Source organism: Zea mays, chromosome 4, assembly GCF_902167145.1.
Source record: "Zea mays cultivar B73 chromosome 4, Zm-B73-REFERENCE-NAM-5.0, whole genome shotgun sequence".
NCBI lineage: Eukaryota > Viridiplantae > Streptophyta > Magnoliopsida > Poales > Poaceae > Zea > Zea mays.
Window position 1 is genome coordinate 33,566,708 of NC_050099.1, and position 10,393 is coordinate 33,577,100.

At 44.0% G+C, this 10,393-nt stretch overlaps 3 protein-coding genes across 6 annotated transcripts; 2 read left to right on the forward strand and 1 right to left on the reverse strand.

The window, feature by feature from the left end:
- The first annotated feature begins 214 nt into the window (after positions 1–214).
- LOC100285579 (uncharacterized) lies at positions 215–3,454 on the forward strand. 4 transcript variants are annotated; one of them, NM_001413619.1, is made up of 6 exons: positions 626–738; positions 1,420–1,584; positions 1,693–1,806; positions 2,169–2,282; positions 2,768–2,877; positions 3,038–3,454. In NM_001413619.1, exons 2-6 carry the CDS (start codon positions 1,527–1,529, stop codon positions 3,071–3,073), a joined length of 432 nt encoding a protein of 143 aa, NP_001400548.1. In that variant the 5' UTR covers positions 626–738; positions 1,420–1,526; the 3' UTR covers positions 3,074–3,454. The 4 variants fall into 4 exon arrangements, with proteins under 4 accessions (XP_020407188.1, NP_001400548.1, NP_001400549.1 ...); NM_001413620.1 differs by having other exon boundaries at positions 649–738; positions 1,390–1,584; XM_020551599.3 differs by having other exon boundaries at positions 215–738; positions 2,768–3,386.
- A 1,655-nt stretch (positions 3,455–5,109) lies between these two features.
- LOC103653062 (protein ALP1-like) lies at positions 5,110–7,052 on the forward strand. The gene is made up of 2 exons (XM_008680037.3): positions 5,110–5,438; positions 5,513–7,052. The coding sequence occupies exons 1-2, from the start codon at positions 5,200–5,202 to the stop codon at positions 6,543–6,545; spliced, it is 1,272 nt and encodes a 423-aa protein (XP_008678259.1). The 5' UTR covers positions 5,110–5,199; the 3' UTR covers positions 6,546–7,052.
- LOC109945700 (glutathione S-transferase T3-like) lies at positions 6,949–8,661 on the reverse strand. Its single transcript, XM_020552025.2, has 2 exons — positions 7,609–8,661; positions 6,949–7,527 (listed from the first exon to the last, which is right to left on the reverse strand). Exons 1-2 carry the CDS (start codon positions 8,377–8,379, stop codon positions 6,949–6,951), a joined length of 1,350 nt encoding a protein of 449 aa, XP_020407614.1. The 5' UTR covers positions 8,380–8,661.
- Positions 8,662–10,393: the final 1,732 nt, after the last annotated feature.

A 10,393-nucleotide genomic window follows, 5' to 3' on the forward strand; every position in this document is an offset into this window, starting at 1 on the left:
AGGCCGGGCATCATGCTATGCTATTGCTATGCTAACGACGGCGAGGACAGTGGTTCGTGTGTCCTCCACAGAGCAGAGAGCACACCACTTTTCACTGTGTGATAACGTGTGTGGGCCCGGAGTTCTGTGTACGAGCCTCGTGACTTGTCTGGCGCGCACGTGGCGTCTCCACAGCCACTACCTAGGCCCCCAGAACGTCCGAGTACCATGACGTTGGCGTCTTCGTTCTCGTCTGCAAGGGCGAAGGGCAATGCAAATGACCACCAACCTGGCCTTCCGTGTGCACGAGCACTGCACGACCACTGCCTGCGTGCATCACCGCAGGAACCAGACTGATGAGTAATCTAATGACTCATTGTGTTGTCTAGGGCAGGCAGAATATTACGCACGCGTGTTGGAGTATTTTTAAAGGATCTCACGTTACATGTGGAATAACATCAACAAAGTTGGGGGGGAAATGTCGAGAGGCAATTTTTTTTTGGCACAGAGAAAAAAGAAGTTGCAATAGGCGGAGCGGAGAGAAGCTTTAGATACCTTTTCGGCCACCCATCATATACTCTGTCTGCTGTTCTTCCCTATAAATTCGTCGACCTCTCCATATCACAGAGAGATAGAGAGAGAGAGAGATAGACAGGAGAGAGAGAGAGAGGGGAAGAGAGAGAGAGAGAGAGAGAGAGATAGATGTGGTAACTCAAGAACTGTTCTTATGCATGCAGCAGCCATAAGCATTGCTACTAGGTGCCGATTCCCCTCTTCTTTGTTTTTTATTCCCCTCTTGCTCTTCTTTGATGATGATTGGCTGGGAACTACATCTTGGAATTCCTTTTTTTTCTCTCTCTCACTCGATTTCTTTGTTTGATTATTGGCCATGGTGGGTGATTCCTCGCCTGTTTTATCTCGAAACTGGATTAGCTGCGAGTTTTTTTTTCTTCTTTCAACCCGCTGCGTTATTCTAAGCTCGGTCTACTCGTTGCATCAGGCCAACAATGGCAAGTGGCTTCCATGAACATGGCTGTCCATGAAAAATCCCCCGTATGCATGCTCGGTCTAATCTCCTCAAGCTAGCGAAACGAAATTTCCTAAAAGCCGGTCTGGTCCTCGAATACAGCTTGTTGCCTGAGCCGCTGGGAGTCCTATGGAGTAGTAGAGTTCTTCACCTTCTTCTGCGCGCGATTACTGTTAGCCGGCTTGAGGAGAAGCTGGAACGATCTTGACGTGCATTCAGAGAATCGATTTTTCCCCGTCTCCCAAGGACTCCTCGTCCATTAGTAATCGATTTTACTGCTACTGAACAGCTCTTTGCGTGCATTTTCTCCGAGATTTCTGTGGATTTCAAATTTCAATGCAACTGAAGCCACTCTGTCTCTCTCCCTCGCTCTGTTTCGTCAGCGTCTCCTGCACGTGCTGTGTCGTTTCCAGGGTTTCATGCGGGGCGAAGCAGCTGGTCTCTGCCGCCTGAACGCCGCCGGAATCTGCGAGGCCTCCCCGAGCTGCGTGCGTCGTCGGATAAGGCAGCCGGCACGGCAATGCCGGTTCCGCTTGCTCCGTACCCAGCTCCTCCGGCGCCATTCACGCCGCCCAATGGTAAATAATAATCCTTTTTTTTATATATCAAGAGAACGTTGGGCTGTGAAAACCGTATAAAATCAAACCACTTTTGTTCCTTTTTCATCAAGGCGTGTTGATTTTCAGGGGCCCAGAGCCAGCTCGTCTGCACCGGGTGCCGGAACCTCCTCATGTACCCAGCTGGTGCGACGTCGGTCTGCTGCGCCGTCTGCAGCACCGTCACCGCCGTGCCGGCTCCAGGTACGCCGTACGCGCATGGCATGAATCAATATCACCTTCGTCAAGAACTTGCGAGCAAATAAACACGGCGCCGTGGAGCCACATTTGTGTGTGCAGAGCTAGCAGTGCAACACTGTCCCTTTCGTCTCTCTGTTCTTTTTAACCAGTTAAGAAGTAGCATTTGCTGCATCCATAAAGTTTTGTTTGCCTTTTTTTTTGAGATGAAGGCTTTCATTCGCTACAGAGACCTAGCTGTAGGTTCCATGATAGTTCAAGGGGACAACTTTGGTGGTTTCCCTCTGAACCTCTTGCAGTTCTGGTGCTGTAGCAGTAGTTGGTTACTGGCCTCTGAAACGTGAAGCTGCCGCGTGAATCTTCTGCAGGAACTGAGATGGCGCAGCTAGTGTGCGGAGGATGCCACACCCTCCTCATGTACATACGCGGCGCGACGAGCGTGCAGTGTTCTTGCTGCCACACTGTGAACCTGGCTATGGAAGGTAAATCCTGTGACTTCGATTCCTGTACGAAAGAAGAAGAAGAAGAAAAAAAAATCCTGCTTTCTGTATATTGTGTGGTCTGGAAAGCTCAGCAACCTTCCAATAGCATTTTAACGTCGTAGAATTGGCCTATCTTGGAGTCGTAATCGTTGAAATTGGCTATTATCCAGAGAGATGGAAAAGCTTGACAGGGATGTCCTAGAGTCACTGGACTGGAGCTGAATGAATATCTCGTAGAGATGCTTCAGTGTGCCGAGCACAGCATTTACTGGAACTTTCCTACAAGGAAGGATTTTAGTCCCATGACCATGACCACCCGTTGAATTCATCAAGTTGCGAACTTTGTCAAAAAGAAAGGGAAAAATAAACATCACGTTCAGAGATTGTGTATTTGTCCAGGGTTCAGAAATCAAGTGCTCTGCTCATTCCTAACATCTCCAGTGACGAACGGTCTTCTTGTTTTTTTTCTTCTTCTTCCGTCGCAGCAAATCAAGTCGCGCATGTGAACTGCGGGAACTGCCGCATGCTGCTCATGTACCAGTACGGGGCTCGGTCCGTGAAGTGCGCGGTCTGCAGTTTTGTGACATCGGTTGGAGTAAGTACTCAAAGCATCCTTTTTCAGAAAAGGATGCAATTAACAAATAATGTTTTTTGTTGTAGAAGACTACCATTGTTTCGCTGCTATTCTTACTGTAAAACAACTTGTGTTTCTCATGAGAAACAGAGAACTAACCGCCAAGTTTCACTCTACTCAGACCTCACCTGGTGCAGAGCAGAAGCCCAGCAGCTGAGCTGATAGTGTCCCTGAAAGTGCTGTGAGACCACCTATGAAAAGGATGCTTTGAGTGCACATGTATAGAGTTCTTCCCTGAAGCGATTCTTTCACTTTCTTTTCTTTTGTTTTCTTTTGTTTTCTTTTCTTTTTTGGTTCCTCCTCACCATCTCCACCCCACCCGTCCACTTCTGCGTTCCTTCGATGGATCTCGCGAGCCCGCGGAATAAATGAGAGTTTTGGATATATAGCTAGGGCTTAACCTCGTCGACTTGTCTGTAAAATCGAATGAGACATATATATAAACCTATGTTGTTTTCCTTGTTTCTGAATTTCTGGATGCTTCTCTGGCTGCTCTTTGATCTGAACAATTTGTATTTGTGCACGGTAATCGAATGACACACACACATAAGGATCTAGATGAACAACTTGTATTTGTTTCAGTGTGAGGCTGCCAAATGAGTTTTGCATGGTCTCGCTTGACCACCCCTAGGAATTGTGCACGGTATGGCCGTATGGGCATCTGCCGTCCATTTTCAAACGATGGTGTCCTCAGTCAACGGCTCCAACTGAACCTCCTGAAACTTTCTGCGCCAAGCGTTGGTATTGAGCTCTTGCTGCACCGTTCACCTCTATTGTCAGTAATAGAGATGCGAGAAAGATGTAGAGGACTCGTTTATCGTTTTTCTTATTGCGAGGACATAAACATAGGGAGACGAAAGACAATGATAAATGGTCTCTATTGTATAGAAAGATCAAAGATGAAGGCACTCAAGAGTCAAGAGTGCCTTAGATATTAGTCCACATAACCTCTTTGAAGGGTTTCTTAACCACATCAACATCGTTGTCAACATGGCATCCATCAAAGTGTTGAGATCAGAGGGTACGTACATCGCACCAGATGGTCAGGAGCGAAAGCATTGTTGCTTGCCGTTGCCGGGACACAGCACTGATCAAATGCCTGATTGACCGCTGGGCTGGACGCTTCTTTTGATTTCTATCTTGGTCTCCTCCCCTACCACTACTAGCAGCAGCAGGCAATGATGCCATGTGGTTTGTTTCAGCTCTGCAGGCGCCTGCAGAGGTCGACGGACAATGACTATCAGTGCATGATCAGTATCCAGTTATTGGTGGGCACGGATTGTCACAGTTCAGAGAAAACAGTAGTTGCTGCTGTTGAGAGGAGGAGACAGCGCAACGCTTAGACTATCCGCAGCCGTTCCCCCTATATTTTTCCCCCTAAATCTTACTATGCAGCCACGTCAGCAAGATTCCCTCCCCTAAATTTACTCGTTCCGCAACCGTTCCCCCTAAATATTCCCCTACATATCCCTCTACTCATTAAATATACATTTCCCTACAACTAACATAACCAACTTGTTTTTTCATTTTTATTTCTTTTTTCAACACGTTATCATTACTACATGAAACTAGGTTAACAAATTTTTTTAAATTATTACTCTTAATTAAGACAAACTTAGGGTGTGTTTGGTTTGACTTTTGGCTTTGGCTTTTGCCCCCCTAAAAGCCAAAAGCCAACCAAAGGGCTGGATGCAGGAAGCAGCTTTTTCTAAAAGCCGACTTTCTCGTAGTGCAAATCTGAAAGCACCCTTGGACCTGCTTTTAGTGGCTTTTCGGATGGAACTATAAAAACATATATCGAAGAATTTTTAATGACTTTTAGTGGTTTCCACCAAACGGTTTTTAGCTTTTTAACAGCTTACAGCCTACAGCAGCTTTTTCCACAGCTCACAGCCCACAACAACTTTTTTCACAGCCACAGCCCAACCAAACAGACCCTTAGTACATAATAAAATATTACAATAATTAATTGTAATCCATCTTACAAAATAGAGAGGTACAATAAATGAACCTTAGCGGTATTCCGAATTGTTCCATTCATTTGTGCACGAACTTCTCTGAACCACACTTACTTTCGAAGACAAACCTTTCAGTCGTACGCTGCAAGCCACGACTATCTTACGATGCAAGACACCATTGCCTTTCATACGAAGCCACGGATGGCTTTGAACGGAAGCCATCTTCCCACCCCCCAACCTTTCCTCTCCCCTATATATATTCAATGAACCTCTACCATATTCTTCACCCATAGTACTCAGTGAATCAAGTTATCGAAAGTTCGTTATGTCTCCTAGCCATACGGAAGATGAGTTTGCTTCGAGTGATTCGAGTGATAGTGAGGATGAAACTCTTTTGCTTGTCAACCTACTAACCCTAAACATTGCGGCGCAGCACCTTCACCGCCGACGGTCCGGTCTACCCCGCCGTGTCATTCACAGAGATCATTTCGCTGGAGAAAACCTCATCCAACATCACTACTTCGCCGCTAACCCAGTGTATCCACCGCATGTGTTTCGTAGAAGGTGCGCACTTCATACATTAGTCTTATGTTATCATTTGTTCAAGTTTTGACAATTATGCAATACCATTTATATAGGTTCCGCATGAGTAGGCCTTTGTTTCTCCGCATTCTGCAAGGTCTTCAACAACACGATATTTACTTTACACAAAGAGTTGACGCAACTGGTATGCCCGGACTAGGACCATTACAAAAAGTTTGTGCGGCCATGCGGATACTTGCTTATGGCTTACCTTCAGATGCGGTAGACGAGTATATTCAAATTGGGGAATCAACGGCTAGGGAATGCCTTCATCATTTTTGTCGCGCAATCATTGATTGTTTTAGTGCTTGGTATTTACGCACTCCAACTCAAGATGACATTAATCGCATCATGCATAATAGTGAGTCGCGGGGTTTTCCTGGCATGTTGGGATCCATCGATTGCATGCACTGGGAGTGGAGGAACTGTCCAACGGCATGGCGAGGTCAATTTTGTGGTCGAAATGGTTGGGCATCCATGATACTTGAAGCTGTTGCAACGTATGATCTATGGATTTGGCATGCATTTTTTGGCATGCCTGGGACAAACAATGACGTGAACGTGCTCCACCGTTCCCCCGTCTTTGACCCAATCACTACTGGTCGAATGCCCCCTGTCAATTACACAGTTAATGGTAATGCGTACAACTTCGGTTATTACCTCGCTGATGGTATTTACCCAAACTGGCCTACTTTTGTGAAAGCAATCCGACACCCATACGAGGAAAAGAAAGTCTACTTCACTCAGATGCAGGAAAGTTGCCGAAAGGATATTGAGCGTGCATTTGGAGTACTTCAAGCCCGGTGGGCGGTGCTCCGTGGACCAGCTTATGGTTGGGATCGTAATCGTTTGACAGAGATAATGACGGCTTGCATCATCATGCATAACATGATCGTTGAAGACGAAGGCCCTTTTGCTGCAAACATTGATTTCGGAGACAACTCTTCAAGGATTGATTCATCTCAAATAATAGCGGAAGGCCGTGCCAAATGGGTTATTAACCACTTCGATCTACGTCGCCAAGATAGATCGTGCTCACTTCAAAATGATCTTGTCGAGCACTTATGGAGTCGCCGTGGAAGTATGTAATACTAGAGTGTCGTAGCAGCTGAGTTCGTACTTACTATCACTACTTGTTATGTGTTTTCGTCTAAGTTTGTATTCGAATAAATAAGCTACGTTTCGCAAATTTGCCAAACAGCCTAGTACATTTTAGTTCACATACTAAGTTTTATTGTACCACACACAACGGAACATAAGAAATCATGTTTTCTTGAACAATTTATAACATACCATTCGATTGTCAATAATCTTGTTCAAACATTTATGACATCCAAGCTCATTATTGTCTAATACAACACCAAACAACTTAAGATACAGTGGTTCGACCAAACAAATACGGTTCCGCATATTACAAATTCGTAAACGAAGTAACCTAAAATTGTTTCAACAAGTCTGAATAGCACAGGCGCACAGCGTACACAACCTTTCATCATTGCTCAAAAGTAAATATGAACTGCTGCAATTTTTTTTTCTGTTCCTTCATGACAACCCAAACTTCAGGATCTACATCTTCTTCGTTTGTCGACAACAGCATCTGCAAACGTTGTTCTGCCGATTTGAGTTCTTCTAGTTTGAGTTCCCTTTGTCTTATGCTTAACTTTTGGGCTTCCAAGTCCAATCTCTTCTTTTGTATCTCCCTATCTTCTTCACTGGTCATTTCTTTTTTTTCCCCCTTTTCTATGGACCTCTGTATTTGTTTCTCAGTAATTTCTTGTAATCGGCTTAAGTACTCCGGGGACGAAGATGAACCAGCTTTCTTTCTCTCAGCTTTACTGTAATCACGGCCACGGGGCCTTTTTCCTGAGAGTCCAGCGGATCCACTGTCAGTCTCCGGTGTTTCCACTGATGGACACCCCGACGAAGGTATTGATCTTGCATGTAATCCTCTAAAAGAGTGTCCTTGACATATGCTCTCCCATTTGGGTTCCCCCTTCAGTTGATGCCAGCAGTGCATATAATGAAATGGTTTGCCCTCCTCATGAGCGAACAATGTGGCTGCCTTCGATGTCTGCGAAGTTCGAATTCATTGTACAATTAGTTGTAGCAGAGACATATGTAGTTCATATAATCATCGTTTCATTAGTCGTACCTTATCGTCATCACTTAGACCACTTTGTTTCTCTCGTAGAACTCTCGCGTAGTATCCAGAGAATTTACTGACATCAGCCCTTATCTTGTCCCATCGGCTGCTGAGTGCTCTGTTTAGTCGACAAGGAAATTCCCCCCTTTGTTCATTGTACCTTTTTTCAATTCTGGCCCAGAGACCCTCCCTCCTTTGCCCAGTATTCACAATGGGGTCACTACTTATTTGCAACCAAGTAGTACAAAGGAGTCTGTCTTCTGGGGCTGTAAAGTTTTGTTCCTTAGATTTCTTTTGTTTTTGAACTGGAGGTGCATTTTTCTCAGGACTATTGATGTCCTGAACACTGTGTTCAGCATCTGACTCCAAGTTTACAGGCATTTGTGGTATAGTATTCGAACCCTGCAACGGTGTACTTGATAGTGAAGGTGGATATGAATCTGTGTATGGACTCATTCCCACCGACCCAAGAGGGTTCCTCACAAAATTCATGTAGTGATTCCAATATAGTGCAGATTGGGAAGCAGGGATCATGGTTGATTGGGAACTAGTGTTCCCTGCCTGAATTGGAGCCCACATTGTAGTTGGACCTTGACCAGGACTAGGAAAATTAATGTTTCCCATCATGTTGCAATCGACTGGATTCTGCTGCATGTAGCCTGTTGGCCATAAGGGTGGTGGTGGTGGAAATTGCTGGGCATTTGAGGGATTCGACATCGCCTGCGACGATGTCGCATTGCTGGCAGGGTCCATGCTAGGATATGTGGAGATGGCACACATTTAGTCTTATGAAACACATTGAAGCCAATCGACAAATCGAGGTACGTTAAACTTAAGACAAACCATATAAAGACACTGAAATAATAGAACCATAATTTCATCAACTTATTAAGGACTAGCATCAGAACATTTAAGAGTCATCACAGTTCGCAGACGACAACGTTCTGGACATCATACTAACTTAAGCTGACGAGGTAGCATGGAGAATTAGACATACATGACACGACTAGTTCGACAACATGACAACTACGACAACCCGAGTAGTGGGATGTTCAAAAGCAAATCCTGCTTGTATAGCTGGAGTACAGGCAACTAATAAATATTCCAATAGCTATTACGAGTTGACCTATCTGAGTCGCTGAAGTACCACTCGTCACTCACATCCGGGCAGTAGAACTCCTCTTCGTCGACAGATGGTTCAGTAACTGTTGGAGGGGTCGAAGGAGATGTCGGTTGAACACTTATGTCATCCCCCTCGTACTTAGCAATTTCAGGAAAAGCTTGGACTTTTGCCTCTAAGGCATCTTGGTGAAGCAAATCAAGTTTTTCTTTCATGGCAAAGAGGGTTCTAGCTAATATCTCTTCGTCATGCATGTGGTCTAATGCATGATCTACTAATCCACGAAGGGATTTTGTGGCATCCTCGGCACAGTCGACAAGTACTTTAACCAAAGACTTCATGGTGTCTTCTTTCGAGGATGCCATTCGTAACTGTGCTGCAAAGAATAATAAATGAACAAACACTACGATTTCCTTATGAACCAAACAGGCGGAACGAATTCATAACAGGCCAACATATTTATCAATGATGTTGCATGCAACAAGTAAAGATTTCAATTGTACTAGTCATATTCATGCATGGAACATAACATAATTATATTAGTATAAGACTGGAATTGTTATGACAGGTAAGGCCAACATATGGGAATTAGAAATAGCAAAAATTTGACTAGTTGGATATATTGTTGTTTCATGTGGTCATGGACTAGAAATAGAAGCAATGCACTCATTGTCCAGCACTAACAGATGTTTGATGTCAGTCTTGTATAAAACAGTTAAGGACATAAATAACAAACAATGCACTCCATGTAAGAAACAAACAATGCTTTAATGCGAGGGTTGAACAAAACATTGTAGGATACAAAAACAAGGTATGTACTCCATGCAACCACAAACATAATGAACATAATAAATAACTGTCTGCTCATACCATATCTTGCAAAAGAAAACTTAATGTTAATGGGAAGATATTCTGAAATAATTGAGGGTTATACACAATACTACAACACAAATAAAGAAGTTGTTGTATGAATATAGAAACCTACTATATGAAGGTGGACAATTGTTTAGTATCGTCCACTCGTATACAAGGGTGACAAACAAATTGGGGGGTAGTACAGCAACACAATTAGGGTTCCCATAGACCTAACACTATGAATGAACTTGAGGCATACTAAGTTAAGAAGTAATGCCCCCTCTGATTATGTCAATGAGAGTTTTAGAACGCATAATAAACAATGAACATTACACTGAGTTGGTTGAATTAACACATTGTTGGGCACCCAACTATTATCACTCTACTACATTTTATAAAATGACCTGTTGTTGTGGACAGTGGTCATCCTAAATTAATTGGAGACGACTAGAGTTGAAGGCAGTATGCAAGCAACTTCGTAGTTTAGGGATTACAAATTTATGGCAGGTGAAAAACCTATCGCCCGAATTGTAAGCACAACCAAAATTAGTTGGACCAAGTTTGAAATACATTAACCGGGTGAGTACCTTACAATTGTGAAACCCTAATAGGCAGACCAGATCCGCGGAAATGAGTGAACTGGGGATTCATCGGTTGTTTGCGGATGAAATATCTTACGGTTCAAAGGATAACTGGATTGCCGTAGTAAAAAGATGTTCAAAGATGTGCGGAAGAGTAACATAATCATTACGGGTCGAAGGGCGTACCTCAAGATCCGAAGATTTGGGCGGTAATAAGACGATTCGAACTGCTGGATTG

Excerpts from the sequence above, each read along its gene's own strand:
- LOC100285579 (XM_020551599.3), top strand. The coding sequence starts at position 1,527 with ATGCCGGTTCCGCTTGCTCCGTACCCAGCTCCTCCGGCGCCATTCACG. Across the intron at positions 1,807-2,168 it reads CACCGCCGTGCCGGCTCCAG|GAACTGAGATGGCGCAGCTA; the intron begins GTACGCCGTACG and ends AATCTTCTGCAG. Across the intron at positions 2,283-2,767 it reads TGTGAACCTGGCTATGGAAG|CAAATCAAGTCGCGCATGTG; the intron begins GTAAATCCTGTG and ends CTTCCGTCGCAG.
- LOC103653062 (XM_008680037.3), top strand. The coding sequence starts at position 5,200 with ATGTCTCCTAGCCATACGGAAGATGAGTTTGCTTCGAGTGATTCGAGT. Across the intron at positions 5,439-5,512 it reads CCGCATGTGTTTCGTAGAAG|GTTCCGCATGAGTAGGCCTT; the intron begins GTGCGCACTTCA and ends CCATTTATATAG.
- LOC109945700 (XM_020552025.2), bottom strand. The coding sequence starts at position 8,379 with ATGTGTGCCATCTCCACATATCCTAGCATGGACCCTGCCAGCAATGCG. Across the intron at positions 7,528-7,608 it reads GTCTAAGTGATGACGATAAG|ACATCGAAGGCAGCCACATT; the intron begins GTACGACTAATG and ends CGAACTTCGCAG.